Source organism: Passer montanus, unplaced genomic scaffold, assembly GCF_014805655.1.
Source record: "Passer montanus isolate IOZ18808 unplaced genomic scaffold, ASM1480565v1 scaffold15, whole genome shotgun sequence".
Classification (NCBI taxonomy): Eukaryota; Metazoa; Chordata; class Aves; order Passeriformes; family Passeridae; genus Passer; species Passer montanus.
In genome coordinates this window covers 428383-442413 of record NW_024362051.1, presented here as the reverse complement: position 1 = coordinate 442413, position 14031 = coordinate 428383, and the positions used below count along the sequence as shown (strand labels likewise).

Sequence of the window (14031 nt, the reverse complement as noted above, 5' to 3'; positions counted from 1 at the left end):
TATAATCTAATGCTGCAAAAAGAGGGCAGCTAAAAATAAGTTTGGTCAGGAGTAAAGGTTAAAATAAATTTAACTGTACATTGTATATGTAAGAAATAATTTTCTGCAGTGCTATGGGTTTATCTGTATCCTGCTTAAAAAACTAATCTCTTAAGGTCTGAAGAATGCAGAACATCTTGTACTGCTGACTAGGAGATTTTTATGACTTCATTAAGGGCAGTGCTCAATTGTGTCCATAGTGCATCATTTGAAGCAATTATTGCAAATGAAACTTGGGAGTCTAAAATAGTGCAGGAGATATACTCATTATTGTACTTCAGCTGGAACTGTGGATCTGCAGAGAGGTTGCATCTCTATCCTTCCCTCCTATGCAAGTGTAGAACAGGGAATATGTGAAAGTCAGACGCCACAATAGCTCACGTGTCAGTGAAGTACTGCTTGAAATATTTTGTAGCCACTGGTGGCTCTATCTTTTATCAAACATCTTTCACAGTACCTGTGAACTGCTGTAAAATGAAATTCAGGTGCTGCTGTGCAGTCTCTTCATGCAGTGTCTGTTGCTTGAAAAGCAAGGAGCAGCACTGTTTGAATTAAAGCTGGAGGCAGTTTCCAGCCAACACTGGGTGATTGTTTGGGTGCTTTAAATAGCCCACGGATTTCCCAAGATCAGTAGAATGTAGTCTCTCTTGAAGTTGCAACAGCTTTTAAACACTCCTTTGACCTTTCTGGGTTTGTGTATGAGTGTGGGATGAGACCTGCAGGAGAATGACTTTATCTGAAGGTATCATAAACCAGCATTGAGTCTGTTTGAAATACTGTACTCACTCATGCTGCAAACTAAGCTCTCTTTTTCAATAATGACATAATTAGTTTTTTGGGTTTTTTAAATTTGCTACTGCAGTGGAAGCTCATACAAATAAAATTATAGCTTTATTGTGTTTAAAATGTCTAAAAGAGAGCCAAAGAAAGCCGTGCTCTGTTTGTCTTCATTCTAAGCTCCCTACTCTCAAGAAAGAGACTAAGTTTTTAACAGGGAGCTTGCTGTGTACATGTAAAAGTATTGAACCTAGATAGGTTTCTATCAGATGGATCAGTAATAGAAGGCCTCACATCACTGTGATTTAGTTTTTAGCAAAATGCTAACAGGAATTTACACCCTAAAGCTTCACAGGGAACTAAAGTACTTCAAGTAAGTTTTATGCATATTAACCTTAAGTGTTAGTGGGGATTTTGAGCCTGAAATTGCCTGCTGAAGTTTTCTTGTCCATGTAAGAAGAGTAACTTGTCTCTTAGCCCTGTCAGGGTAGGGTTTGATTATCCCACTATGCTGTCAAAGCAGGAACTGATAGGAGACAAACCACCCCACAGCTTGGCTGCAGATGGTTGGGTAGGGGCATGACACCCCTTTTCATCTGTTCTGGGAAGGGTGGCATTGGGGTAGGTGGGTGACTGCTACCCCGACTTCTGCCTCCTGCATGGCACATTTCTGGCATGGGATTGGTACAGCTCCTGCTTTGATCCATGCCTGGTTTACTTATTTGTATCATAGTGACACTTTTAGTGGTCTGCAAGGAGATAATCTACAAAGCCTGGGCCCTTTCACTGGTTGGGTTGGTCTAACTCTCACAGAGTAAGATCCACTTGGAACTATGGTAGTTAAATTCCTCTGTATATCCTCAGCGTATGCAACTCTGTGACAAAATTTATTCAAATATGATGTAAAATTCCAGTCTGGGGAAAGAAGTCAGAGTTTATCAGTTTGTTTTGTGTCCCAGTGGTGTGCTCTGTGCTGTTCATGTGCATGTATAAACATACAGGATTAACATGATCTGTCTGTCAATGCAGGTTGCTGCCTTGAAGTACATACCATCAGTTCTTCACGATGTTGAAATGGTTTTTGATGCCAAGTTACTGAGGTGAGTCACTCTTGAACAGTTCCTAGTTGTCAGCAATTAATTCTTGCAGATCAGTTTAGGTCCACAAAGTTCCTACTGATCAAGACAGTGGTGAGTCCCTGGATGTGTTTGTTACTGGTGTCTTGTCAATATTCACGATTTATAAATATAAGTCTTAAGAAGTGATAAATGTCTAGAAATATGTGATCATTTGCTCTTTCTCTCTGTCCTTATTAACACCTGATGAATTAATCTGTGTGATATTTATGACATTCCCTTTTCAGCCAACTACTATATGAATTTTACACTTGCATTCCACCAGTGAAACTACAGAAGCAGAAAGTGCAGTCCATGAAGGAAATCGTACGCAGCAACCTTTTTAAAAAACAAGGTAAATACAAAATGCCTCTAAGGCTTCGAATGAATGTGTGAAAATTTTCAGTGACTTATGTGTTGTGCAATTCACGTTTGAAATGGAGAGAAACAAATAGTGAAAGAGTGTGAATGCCAGGAGCCTGGCCTCTGGAGGGGATTCAGCTCTTTCCACAGGACGGCAAGAGCAGTGCAAAGTGTGATTGCTGGCCTAGAGCAAGGAACAGGTGGGGCTCAGAGGAACAGTTTTGTGTGGTTTTCTTATGTTACAGTGGATAGGTGGGTTTCAACCCATTTTAAGGTCTATAATGGAATAGGAACAGGAAGTGAAACCTTGTGAACACAGATGTTCAATAAGGCCTCTGCCTGGGAAGAGGGCAAAAAAATATCTGATTGTGCTGTGGTACACTGAGCTGCAATGCAGCATTTCCACCTATAGGAATTGCAATGCTTCTCAACCTCTACCTGAACTTAGTGCCTTTCTCAACTCTCAGGAGTGTTAATGATACTGAAATGCCTTTATCACCGTTGTGCTCAGTTTTCCTTCATATTATCATGAGAACTGAATTTTTGCTGAAGGAATCCTATCAGAGTAGCCAAGTTTTACATGATTAGTTTCAGCTCAGTGTCAAGTGTTTTGACTCCTCTCCCGTGGACTGGATGCTTGCTTCTCTCTCCCCACCTTTTTGCTGTGCAGATAACCTTCAGAATCTGAAAGGCACATGGACTCCTCAGATGAGTTCCAGTTTCTGACAGCTTAGAGATTATGATTCCAGAAACTTGACAGTACAACAGTGAGTTGCAAATAGTGCTGTGTGTGAGTAGATTGAGAGAGGATTGCTTTGCTCACCTCATTCTGAGTTGCCAGGAGAGTGATGCAGTTCTAACTAACCAGGACAGATAAAAATTACACTTTCTTTTCAGACCTGTGTTGTATTCCATTGAGACTGAATTGTATATTGTAAGCTTTAACAATAACTGGCTGTGTCTACTATGTTTTAAGACCATTGTAGATTTCCTGGGGAAAAAAGTCAAGAAAATAATGTAGGTGGTTTTAATGTTTGCATTAAATTACGTAATATTTTAACCTATCTTTATGTTAATAGTTTCATGGTCAACAGCTGTGATTTGTTTTTAACTATGTGTAAATTCATATTTGATTTGAATTGGTGAAACACAAGTAGCTGCAGCTTAGGAATTTCCAGACACTGATCCAAACTATTAAGAGCAGTTTCTAATTAATTTTCAAACAGTTCTGGTCGTGCATTCACAGGTTGCTCTGGTAGTTGACTGTATTTCTGTTTTACAAGCAGAGTCTGATACATCATTGCAGTATGAGCTGTCTTTATTGTTGCTCCTTCTAAAATCAGAAGTGCCAGACTCAGGTTTATCTGTGGTGCTTGTGGTGAGCAGAATTGAGACCAGAAGGGGAAATATCCTCTCACAAGAGTGAAAGGTGTAAATAAGGCACTCTCCTGAACTCTTGATCTTACTAGAGTTCAGTCAGCTACCCTGTGTTTAATACTGAGAAATTAGGTGTAAGCTATAAACTTTTTGTTGTTGTTGTTCAATAGGTTTTTTTAAAAGAAGCTTGTCTCACTGAAGCACAGTTGTTATTGGTTCACAGATCAGGAGTGATGGTCAGGACAGCAGATCCCAGGCTTGTATAATAAGGAATAAACCCTAAAAAATATTCTGAAGGAAAACAGTTGAGCATACAATAACTGTGTGCTTCACAGTTCTATTCACTAGTGTACATCCTACAGCTCCTTTCTTCCATGCCTCTGTGTGTTCCAGAAGAGAAAAGAATGAGGTTTGGATTTCCAAGAATCTTTCATTATAGTCTGCTTAGTGTGGTGCTTGTTTCATGTGTTTAACAGGCCCTTCCTTTAGCTGAGGTCTGTTAATGCAAAATACTCTCTAAAGCTTTTACTACTGCAGATAAATAATAATGATAGATTGCTGGTTGCTTGTAAATGCAGCTTGTCTGATGTCTTGAAATAAATAGCTGGTCTGTCATGGGATATGTCTACCTCAGGATGCATTGTGAATTCTAAAAAGAGGACACAGTTTCTGTATTTTTTAGGTAATAATGAATAAGAAATTTTGCTAGGAGGATTTCTAATTCTGGGGACATTTTATAAAACCAGTAAATGGTGGGTTTTGCATAGTCCTGACCAGATAATTAATACATTTTAATTTTTCCCCGACAGGTAGTTAGTGGATTCATTTAGTCTTAAATTTGTAGATTAAAAAAATGTATTGCCCAAAAGCTCTCCACTATTTTTTGCTAACATCAGACACTTGAGAGCAGAACCAAGCAGCTGAGAGCATGAAGGCAGCAAATCACACAGGATTGATTGGCCAGCCCTGCTGTTTCACCTATATCCTGTACATCTGGGTATTGTGATCCAAACTTGCTCTAGTAATTGGCAGCTGAAGTGTATCCACTACATAACACGTAAAAATTAACTGCTCCTTTATGTGCTTGTGGGGATTACATGTGCAAGATCTACCTTAAAATGTTTTTATTGTGATACTTAATATAGTATTACTTGGTATATAATTATATAATAATACTCAGCTGTACTCCTTTTAGAAAAGTCTGGAGAAATGGATTGAATTTTTTTTCATGGATTAGATTAAAACAAGTCCTCTGAAGAAATAGAAAAGTCTGGAGAAATGGATTGAATTTTTTTTCATGGATTAGATTAAAACAAGAGAAGTCCTCTGAAGAAGCACTTGCTCAAAATAGAGAAATCAAGCTGCTGTCATTTTAAAATAAAACTAAAATATACTCTGTTTGTTTTAGCTTAATTATGACATATTGTTTTAGCAATATCATGACTTATGATGGTACTAAGAGAATATTTTTGCTAACTAGAAAATATTCATTTAAACATTTTGCATGTCAGCAGTTTGATGAAGTGACAGAATAAAACAGCTCCTTGCTGGTAATGTAGGATTTAGAATTGTCATTATTTTAGAATTTAAAATGCCTGAAACTGACAACTTTGCTTTTTTATTTTATTTTTTCTTACTGGAGTGGCAGGCATACCTTTACATCATCCTTGGTGCAACCTGTTGCAAATATATTTTCTGTTTCCTGAGACCATTCCGTGAAGTTGCCATTCTTCTAACACAGAATGTCCAGCTAACAATGTTCCTCTTACCTCAGTGGTGTCACCTTTTAGGGTGTTTAATATTGGAGTTTCTCTGTTTGGTAATGACCTTTACACCTTTCCTTTCACCAACTGCCCCTACATTACGAATGGCAGAAAATAATCCTTTTAATAATTACAGGGTGGTTTTTGATCTAAATTATATTTTTGATTATTTGCATTTCTGTTTTGTTTTCAACCCTAACATTATAATTACCATAGGGGCAATATAGTATGTATAGGGTAATATATATTATATACTATACACACACACATATACTTTCTCTATATATATACACTGTATATAATACCATACTCCACATCGTGTTTAAGTGCAGGTGCTGAAGAATGTAAAAAGACCAATACAAAATTAAGTATCTATATAATTACATAATATAAAATTTAATATTATTACATTATTATTATTATTATTGTATAATATATAATATTTTAGTGGTATGAAAACATTTCTGTACCCTGCCGCTGTAATACTGTACATGGTAAATAACAAACATCTTTTTTCATTTACATGGCCATGGCTTAAAATAGAAAATTCTAAAGGTGCTTTTTTGCTGTACATTAAGTACAATTGATTTTCAAATTAATTGGGTAGAGAACCAAGTGTGTGTGGGGTGTAGACACGGCCTGATTCATCACTGCACTCAATGAGCTGGAAGGTCATTAACAAGAATGAAAGCACATGTAGGCTATCTCAGAATGGGATGCAGCATGATAATTAAGGTAAGATTGCCAACAGTATCATTAACTAAAGTTCACATTTATCTAGAACAGGTAGTATTTTTTTCTGCCATGAATATGGAATATATTTAACTACACTGCTAATTACAGCGAAGTCTATTAATTTGGTGTGTTTCAGATTATCCATTTTTCCTCCAGACTTTAGTCTCTTTCCAGGTAGTTCATTGCAGTTGTTCAATTAATTTACATCCATTCCCAGAGGTGTTATCTTTATAATTCAATTGGATTGCATATACTGGCATTTCTGTTTGACCCACTGATATTCACAGCATTTTCTAAAGAAGCAGACTTGTGAAAAAATGGAAAAGTCTTTTAGAAAAAAAATTTAAAACTCAGTGAAATTTGCCTTTATTAAATAAGTCACACATGAACCTGAAGCTGAAAACCCTGAGGGTAAACTGAATTTATTGCTAGGTATTTCCAGGCATTCAAAATTTCCACTGCAGACTCGTGGAGTGCTTTCATCAGATAGGAAATGGTCCCGTGCACCTCTGCTGTAATTGATCTTCAAAGGCCTTGCAGCACTAAAGCACTTTTAGAAGCCTTTGAATTACATTGCCATTTTTTGTAGAGGCATTGATTTCTTGTTCCCTCTGCAACTATAACAGAGCCTGGAGAGGTTATGGGGGTGCAGGTGTTTGAGGGGCTGAGTGCAGGGTGATGGATGCTTTCCACTGCTTGTGCACTTCCACCGTGGCATTTAGGGATGTTCTAACAGGATGTGGGAGCAGACTTTTATACAGTTTTGTCTTTCGAAAATATTAAGCCCTTTTTGGACAGAGGGCAAGATATCTGCTTAATTTTTGACACTTTGCTTTTAGACTATTTGATATTTTATTATTTTAAAATGTCAAAGTGACAGAAATGGTTGCCTTGTCTCATATAAACACCTCTAATGGGTTTTAGAGTCTCTTTTATTATGTAAGAAACTGTCTCCTGTCATATCTGTCACTCTGTTTAGTAGGATGTAATGGATTATTCTATCCCTGTTGTGAAGAGATTTTGTTAGAATGGTTTAATTTCTATGTAAAAGTATTTTTCAGGAGTTACTGTTTCATTTGTTTATTTTTAGGAATCTTATTGCCAAAATTCTCCCACCATCTTTCTGTTTCTGAGAAAATAACAAATTAAGATAGAGCTGTTCATAAATCACATGGAGTTTTATTGTAGTTAGTACTGCTCAGTTTATAGTATTTGGAGCTGGATGTTTATTCTAAGCTGGGCCTGGAATATTTACTGACATTATATCGAATGCAGGGAGCCCCCAGTGCAGGGAATGATTGGCATCTGACTCCATGATTCAGAATGCTGAACAATTGCTTTATTAAAACCATAATATATTCTATTATACTATATTATAACTATACTAAACAGATACTGTACTATAAGAGCTGTTCATAAATCACATGGAGTTTTATTGTAGTTAGTACTGCTCAGTTTATAGTATTTGGAGCTGGATGTTTATTCTAAGCTGGGCCTGGAATATTTACTGACATTATATCGAATGCAGGGAGCCCCCAGTGCAGGGAATGATTGGCATCTGACTCCATGATTCAGAATGCTGAACAATTGCTTTATTAAAACCATAATATATTCTATTATACTATATTATAACTATACTAAAGAGATACTGTACTATAAGAACACTAAAGAAGAACCCGTGACTGAGACAGCCAGGCCACAGCTTTGAGCGACTGGTTAATCACTCAAAACAACTTTCACCTGTGTCTAATTAACTAAATCACTCTCTGTAAACAATCTCTGTAACACCTTCCACACTTGCAAAAACAACAGGAGCAGTGAATGCAGATAGGAATTGTTTCTCTGAGGTTCCCACTGCCTTTCCCAGGAAAAATCCTTGGGAAACTTGTGCCTGCTGCTCTCTGTAAAGACAGCTGAGGTCACGACGTTATGCTGAATCTTGTAAATGAATAGCCTTGAGAGAACTGCTTTTTACTGGTGAGAAATGAATATGAAGTGCTTCAACACAGGATGAAATGTGTATGTTTGATCGTGGTGCTTTGGACATTGCATTCCCTCGTGGTGCAGCCCTGCAGAGGGGTTCATGCTGCAGCAGAGCTGAGATCACCCCCAGGAGCAGCAGCTCGAAGTGGGGCACACAGATGGCCACTGCCAGGGTGGGAATTGAGTTTGTCTGGGCTGGAAATGCAGGCCCTGAGCTCGCTGTGGCTCCAGACACGGCTGCTGCATGTTCAGCATATGCAAACCACTTGCTGATTTTGGAAGAACAGCAGCAACAGACATATGTTAGCACCAGGGGTTAATTTGCCAGATGCCAGAAGAAATGCTGAGAGTGTAGCATTTTTTTTTCTCTCACTGAAGAACTCTTTCTATTCTGTTACTGTTTAAACATGAGAAGTATTGCACACACCCCTGACCACACTGATTTCCTAACTCCTGTACATTACTGAGTTTTACCTGTGAAACACTTGTTTTTTCATTTCACAAATTGAATATTGTTCCTAGTTTGTGTTGATATAGTGTATCATTTTTACCTTCAGGATTATCAAGAAAAAGTTTTTTTTTAAAAAAAAATAAAGCAGGAGGAGGAGTAATTTCTGACTAAGCATCTTTCAGTTTGATTATTATGGTCAGAATTGAGTGTCAGATATTGATTTTTACTATTATGATCTTACAGTCTCGTTCCTACTGAGAAAAGTTCCTAAGCCTAAATTTTTGGGGGTTTGTGGGGTTTTTCTCTGATTTTTTTTCCCCTTCCCTGTGTTCAACACAACTTGAAAACATTTTTAAAATACTTGAACTTGGAGATTGTTCATGTATATGACTCTGCTGTTTTTAGCTTCTGGGAAAAAATGGAAATTAATAACTGATCCTTTAAAAAGTTTCTGTATAGAAACCCCGTCTATCCTGTAGATTCAGTCTTGAATTTTGCATTTGGCTTTTTTATTTATTGGAATGTCTTTCAGGGGTATGTTACCTCTAAAACATCAAGTCATGTATTTCAAATATTCATCTTTTGCCAGTTCAATTGCTGCAATGTTTTGATATAGATGAGTATGGCATAAACATATCTGTAGGTATTCATCTGCATATATTTGTGATGAACATATGTGGATTAAAGCCATTACTTTGGTTTATGGATGAGTAGGAGACATGTTTGATATTGCAACTGATAATATTTTGTTAGACTTGACCCATTATGGCATTTTTGCAGTTAGATTTTTTTAAAATCCTGCTATGTGGGGAGAAGTTAGGTGAACTAGTTTTAACAATCAACTTCTAAATGTATGTGCAAAATGTGATTTACAATTACTTCAAATAGAAAAGAGATCAAAAACATATTAAGGCAGTTGATAATGACACATATTGGGTGCCAGTAAAATGCAGTGAGGAAATGTGAAAATTCACAGAATCATAGGATGGCCTGGGTTGGAAGGGACCTAGAAGGTGTGGATGTGCCAGAGAGGATGTGCTGACGAGGCTGTGGCTGCCTGGCAGACTGCAGTGCCTGCGAGCTGGAAAAGGCACTGAGGGCTGGGAATGCTGTCTTGGCTGGAGCAGGGCTGTGTTGGAAGCCCTGGCTGCCCTGGAGTGCCCGGCACTGCTCTGCCCTCACAAGTGGGGACACTTGAACACACACCTGCAAGCACCCAGGAGCCCTGTGCAGCTGCTCCTGGGGTCAGTGCTTGCTGTGGGTGCTGGGCCTGCTCTGTGTCCTGCCTCACCTGCTGACACCGAGCTGCAGCAGCTGCTGAGTGCTGCCTCACAGGATCCTCTGTTTCTCCTGCCTTCATGTTCCTATTAGCGTCCAGGACACAAAGAGAATTTGCATCTTGCAGTGCTGTCAGAATCTGTAGGTGACCTGTGGTACCTTCCGTTCTGTGGCTCTTATCTAAGCTGTGAAATTTTAATTAAGATTCAACAATGAATGAAAAATATACCATTTTAAAATCATTACTATTGGGCTCCCCAGTAAACCAAACAGTTAAATTGCAAACAATAAAGAAGGAAGACTTTTAACAGGAAGATTGCTGCAGTTGTGAACAGATGTCCTTTGTGAAGAAGCACAATGCTTTAATTGAGCACTGGCTGCCATCAGAAGTCTCACCTCATTGAAAGAGTGTTGTTCACTGGCTTTATTTTTAAGGCTTTGTTCTAAATCTGTGATCAGATGACACCTATGTCCTTATTAAATTGGCATGCCAGTTTTTGAGTGGGCATGAAGCCATCCTAACAGATGGATATGACTACAGGCATGCCAGGGAATCAAGAGAAGTGTTTCCTAAGGGAGACAAAAGTGGTGTTAAATCTTTATTACCATTTTGGCTGCACGTATGAGGCAGTCAAGAATGAAACCCGTCTGTGATTTTTGCTGAAGGAGACCCAAATGTCTTTTTTAATGACATGATTGCATTAATGACTTAAGAGTTTGAATTTCATTTACCTGGTACATAAGAAATCATTAGGTATCTTCCAAAGGGAATAAGGTGAAGAGAAGGATTAAAAAACCCATCTTAAACCCAAAAGAGAAAACACATAACTGCTTAATCTTGGACAACAATGGATCTACCTGTCCTTAGGCAGGAAGGTGCTGCCAGGGGACCTCTCCAAGAAGTGGGTTGGAATTTGGGATTGATGAATATGCATAATACTAAATCTTTTTACAGACCTTCATGAAGAAAATGCAAGATGCTCAAACTCTATATTGATGTTTTATGTGTTCAAGTAAAAGTTGGGGCAGCTAGAATGAAATCAGTCAGAACAGTTGGGCTTTTTCATGCTTTTGAATATTAAAGACTAGATTGTTGGCAATGTTCTTACATTATTTATCAAGCAGAAAAGAAAGCAGTTACTATTTAAATAGGCATCTTCACCTCTCCATGTCTCTCCCCTTGTCTGTCTTAGGCTTTCTTGGGGCATGGAAGGAGGTGTGAGAATGTGAATTGTTTCATCACAGACTTAGAGATTTGTTTAGGTTGGAAAGAATGAGTCCAACTGTAAACCTAGACCTGCCAAGTCTGCCACTAAACCATGTCCCCACATCCACTCATCTTTTAAATCTCCCCAGGGGTGGTGACTCCATCAGTGCAGCCTGGGCCAGGACTGGACAACCCCGGAGGCAGTTTGTGCTACTTGAGAGAGCAACACTCTACACTCTCAGGGGGTTGTAGAGGAGGAAGGTCCCCCCTGATCCTCCTTTTCTCCTGGCTGAGCCCCCCAGGTCCCTCAGCCCCTCCCCAGCTCCATTCCCTTCTCCTGCCTGGCTCCAGCCCCTCAGTGCCTTTCTTGCTGAGAGCCCCAGGACTGGGCAGAGCCCTCAAGGTGTGGCCAGGCAGTGCCCAGCACAGAGGACAGTCCCTGCCCTGCTGCTGCTGCTACACCCTGGCTGGGGCAGGCTGGGTGCCCTTGGCCTCTGGCCCACCTGGGCACACCTGGGCCATGCTCAGGTGTCCCCAGCACCCCCAGGTCCCTCCTGCCTGGAGCACCCCACATGGCACTTCACCCTGCTGGCCTGGGCACATCCATCCAGCCTGGCCAGGTCCCTCTGCAGAGCCCTAGTGCCCAGCTCAGTGCCATCTGCCCTCCTGAGGGTGCATCCTCATCCTAGTGATGAGCCTAAATCATCAACTACAATATAAAGTTTTATTTTAGCTATTTCTTTTCAATTACAGTCTTCCACCATTTTCTTAATTTTTTTTCCTCTTTTCCCAGGCCAGTGGATTGCTGATGATGAGCCTAAATCATCAACTACAATATAAAGTTTTATTTTAGCTATTTCTTTTCAATTGCAGTCTTCCACCATTTTCTTATTTTTTTTCCTCTTTTCCCAGGCCAGTGAATTGCTGATATTTAAACAAGCACTTGGCTCATTTTCCTTACATAACTTGAGAAATGGTACTTTAGTATTATAATCAGGAATTTATGTACTGGTTCAATAAACTTTTCTTTGTCCCAAGATAGTACAATAATTTCATATTTTATGTGATGTCTTAGTGAAATAATTTTAGCTGGGTTTTCAAAGGTAAAAGGAAGCACCTACAGGTTTATATTTACTTCAGTCCACCTGCAGGCTCGGGCTGAGATCAGGCCTACCTACAAATACTTTTCCAGTTGCTTTGATTCTATGTGTTTTTCAGAATATCTTTGAAGTTCATCCTTGTATGGAATGATTTTAACTGGTAGGGGTCTTCTAAAACCAAATTAGTTTTTCCTTTTCAATTATTTATTAATAATATCCTAGAAGTGAATTACAAAATTAAGTAATTCTCCTGTATAATCAACAAGCTGAGTTTATCTTGCAGCCAGTCAAAAATATAGACATAAAGCATTAATATTAACCTACCTAATTAACACCGAAAAAAGATTTTTTTTACTAAAATCTATTGATTATTTTCATATTAGTATTAATGGAATGCCTGACCTTTTTAAAAAAAATAATATAGCTAAGCAGAGTTAAACAACCTTTGAATTTCCATAGCTTGACACTTCAACATTGTTCACATCCGAAAATACCCTGTAAATAATTGATCAGCTGCATGTGTTAAGTCCTTTTAGGCGATTCTGTATATATCAAATATGGATTCAATCTTAATTTATGTTGCCAAGTACAACTGGGATTACTGAAGCTTGCAGAGCAATTAGCTCTAAAAACTGGAGGAAACCAATTGTACCTTCTGCCTCAGCTGCTCTCAGTACAACAAGAGAATCTGGTCTATGCAAGAAGCCCTGCCTTCTCCATGTTTAAAGAGTATGGAATGGCTCTATATGGAAGACAAATTATATCCAAGACTTGATACTTTCACCAAAATACACATGTGTGGGTTTTAAACGAGTTATAGACAGCAGCAGGCATTCTGCCTTCTGGTAGGAAGCTTTAAGTGACCTCTGAATGCTGGTATGGAGGAGTTTTAAATTCAGTATACTTTGCTCCCACTCCTCTTTAAGGTGTTTGGTGCAAGTTGTTAGTTATGATCTTGTTTATGTTTTCTTATTATTGATCAAATGGGCATCCCTGGCATGTGAAGTCAGGTGTAATTTGGTGATTAATATACCCATAACACTTACCTTGAATCCTGGGGTTTTATTTTCTATATGAGGACAAATTAAAAATGTACTTTATCTAGAAGACAGGATTCCTCCTGTCAATGACTTTTCTCAGTTTAGTCTCTTACTTTGCTTTTGAAATAAACCTACACCTTGATAGGTTTTATTATCCAGTTGCTCCTGGTGACGTTGAAATCTACTCCAAAGGAATTTTTCTATTTGCTAACTGTTTGACAGTTCAAAGGGACATCTAATAGCTTAAAATTGAGCTGGATATTATTTTGAAGGAGTGAGAGCAGTAAGTATGTTTATCCTGGCAGATGTGAGACTGGAATATCCAAGGAACCTTCCATCTTCTTTGTGAGAGGTGAAAAGTGACTGAGATGTCAAATAATGTGATGTGACTTTGAACTTTGCTGTTATGAGCAGCCTGTTAGCATAGCACTCCCTACTGATGTCTTTTGAAGTGCAAGGGTTTCCAAGGCATTATTTTTAAGAATGGTAGTTGTGGGGAAAGAGTTGCCAGCTGAATTTCTCACATGCTGCCGATTTGAAATCTGTATTGAAATTTGAAATCTGTGTTATTGCAGATTAGTTACAGGTTGAATGTGTTTGTCTAAATATGTTCATCTTCGTGTTGAATTAGTTGTAGCTGTTACTGTGTCTGTTGCAGATTGTTAGAGTAAGTTATGGATCCTTATTGAAAGCGTAATTTATGCAGAGCAGGTTGAGAGCAGAGAACTTGTGGCACAGAGTGTTGCCATGGATAGAAATCTGCTGTAACTGCAGAGTTCAGGTAGGGAGAGGGATGCAGGTGA

The 14031-nt window shown here is 38.7% G+C and overlaps 1 protein-coding gene across 3 annotated transcripts in view; it reads left to right on the top strand.

Moving 5' to 3' along the window:
* DOCK2 (dedicator of cytokinesis 2) overlaps positions 1 to 14031 on the top strand; it is a 161073-nt gene that overhangs the window by 40958 nt on the left and 106084 nt on the right. For all 3 annotated transcript variants that reach the window (XR_005626705.1, XM_039701678.1, XM_039701677.1), the window contains 2 exons: positions 1846 to 1916; positions 2180 to 2286. Coding sequence is in view for 2 of the 3 variants with exons in the window: in XM_039701678.1 (XP_039557612.1) it covers positions 1846 to 1916; positions 2180 to 2286 (178 nt within the window). In the remaining variant the exon portion in view is untranslated. The remainder of the gene's footprint in view (positions 1 to 1845; positions 1917 to 2179; positions 2287 to 14031) is intronic.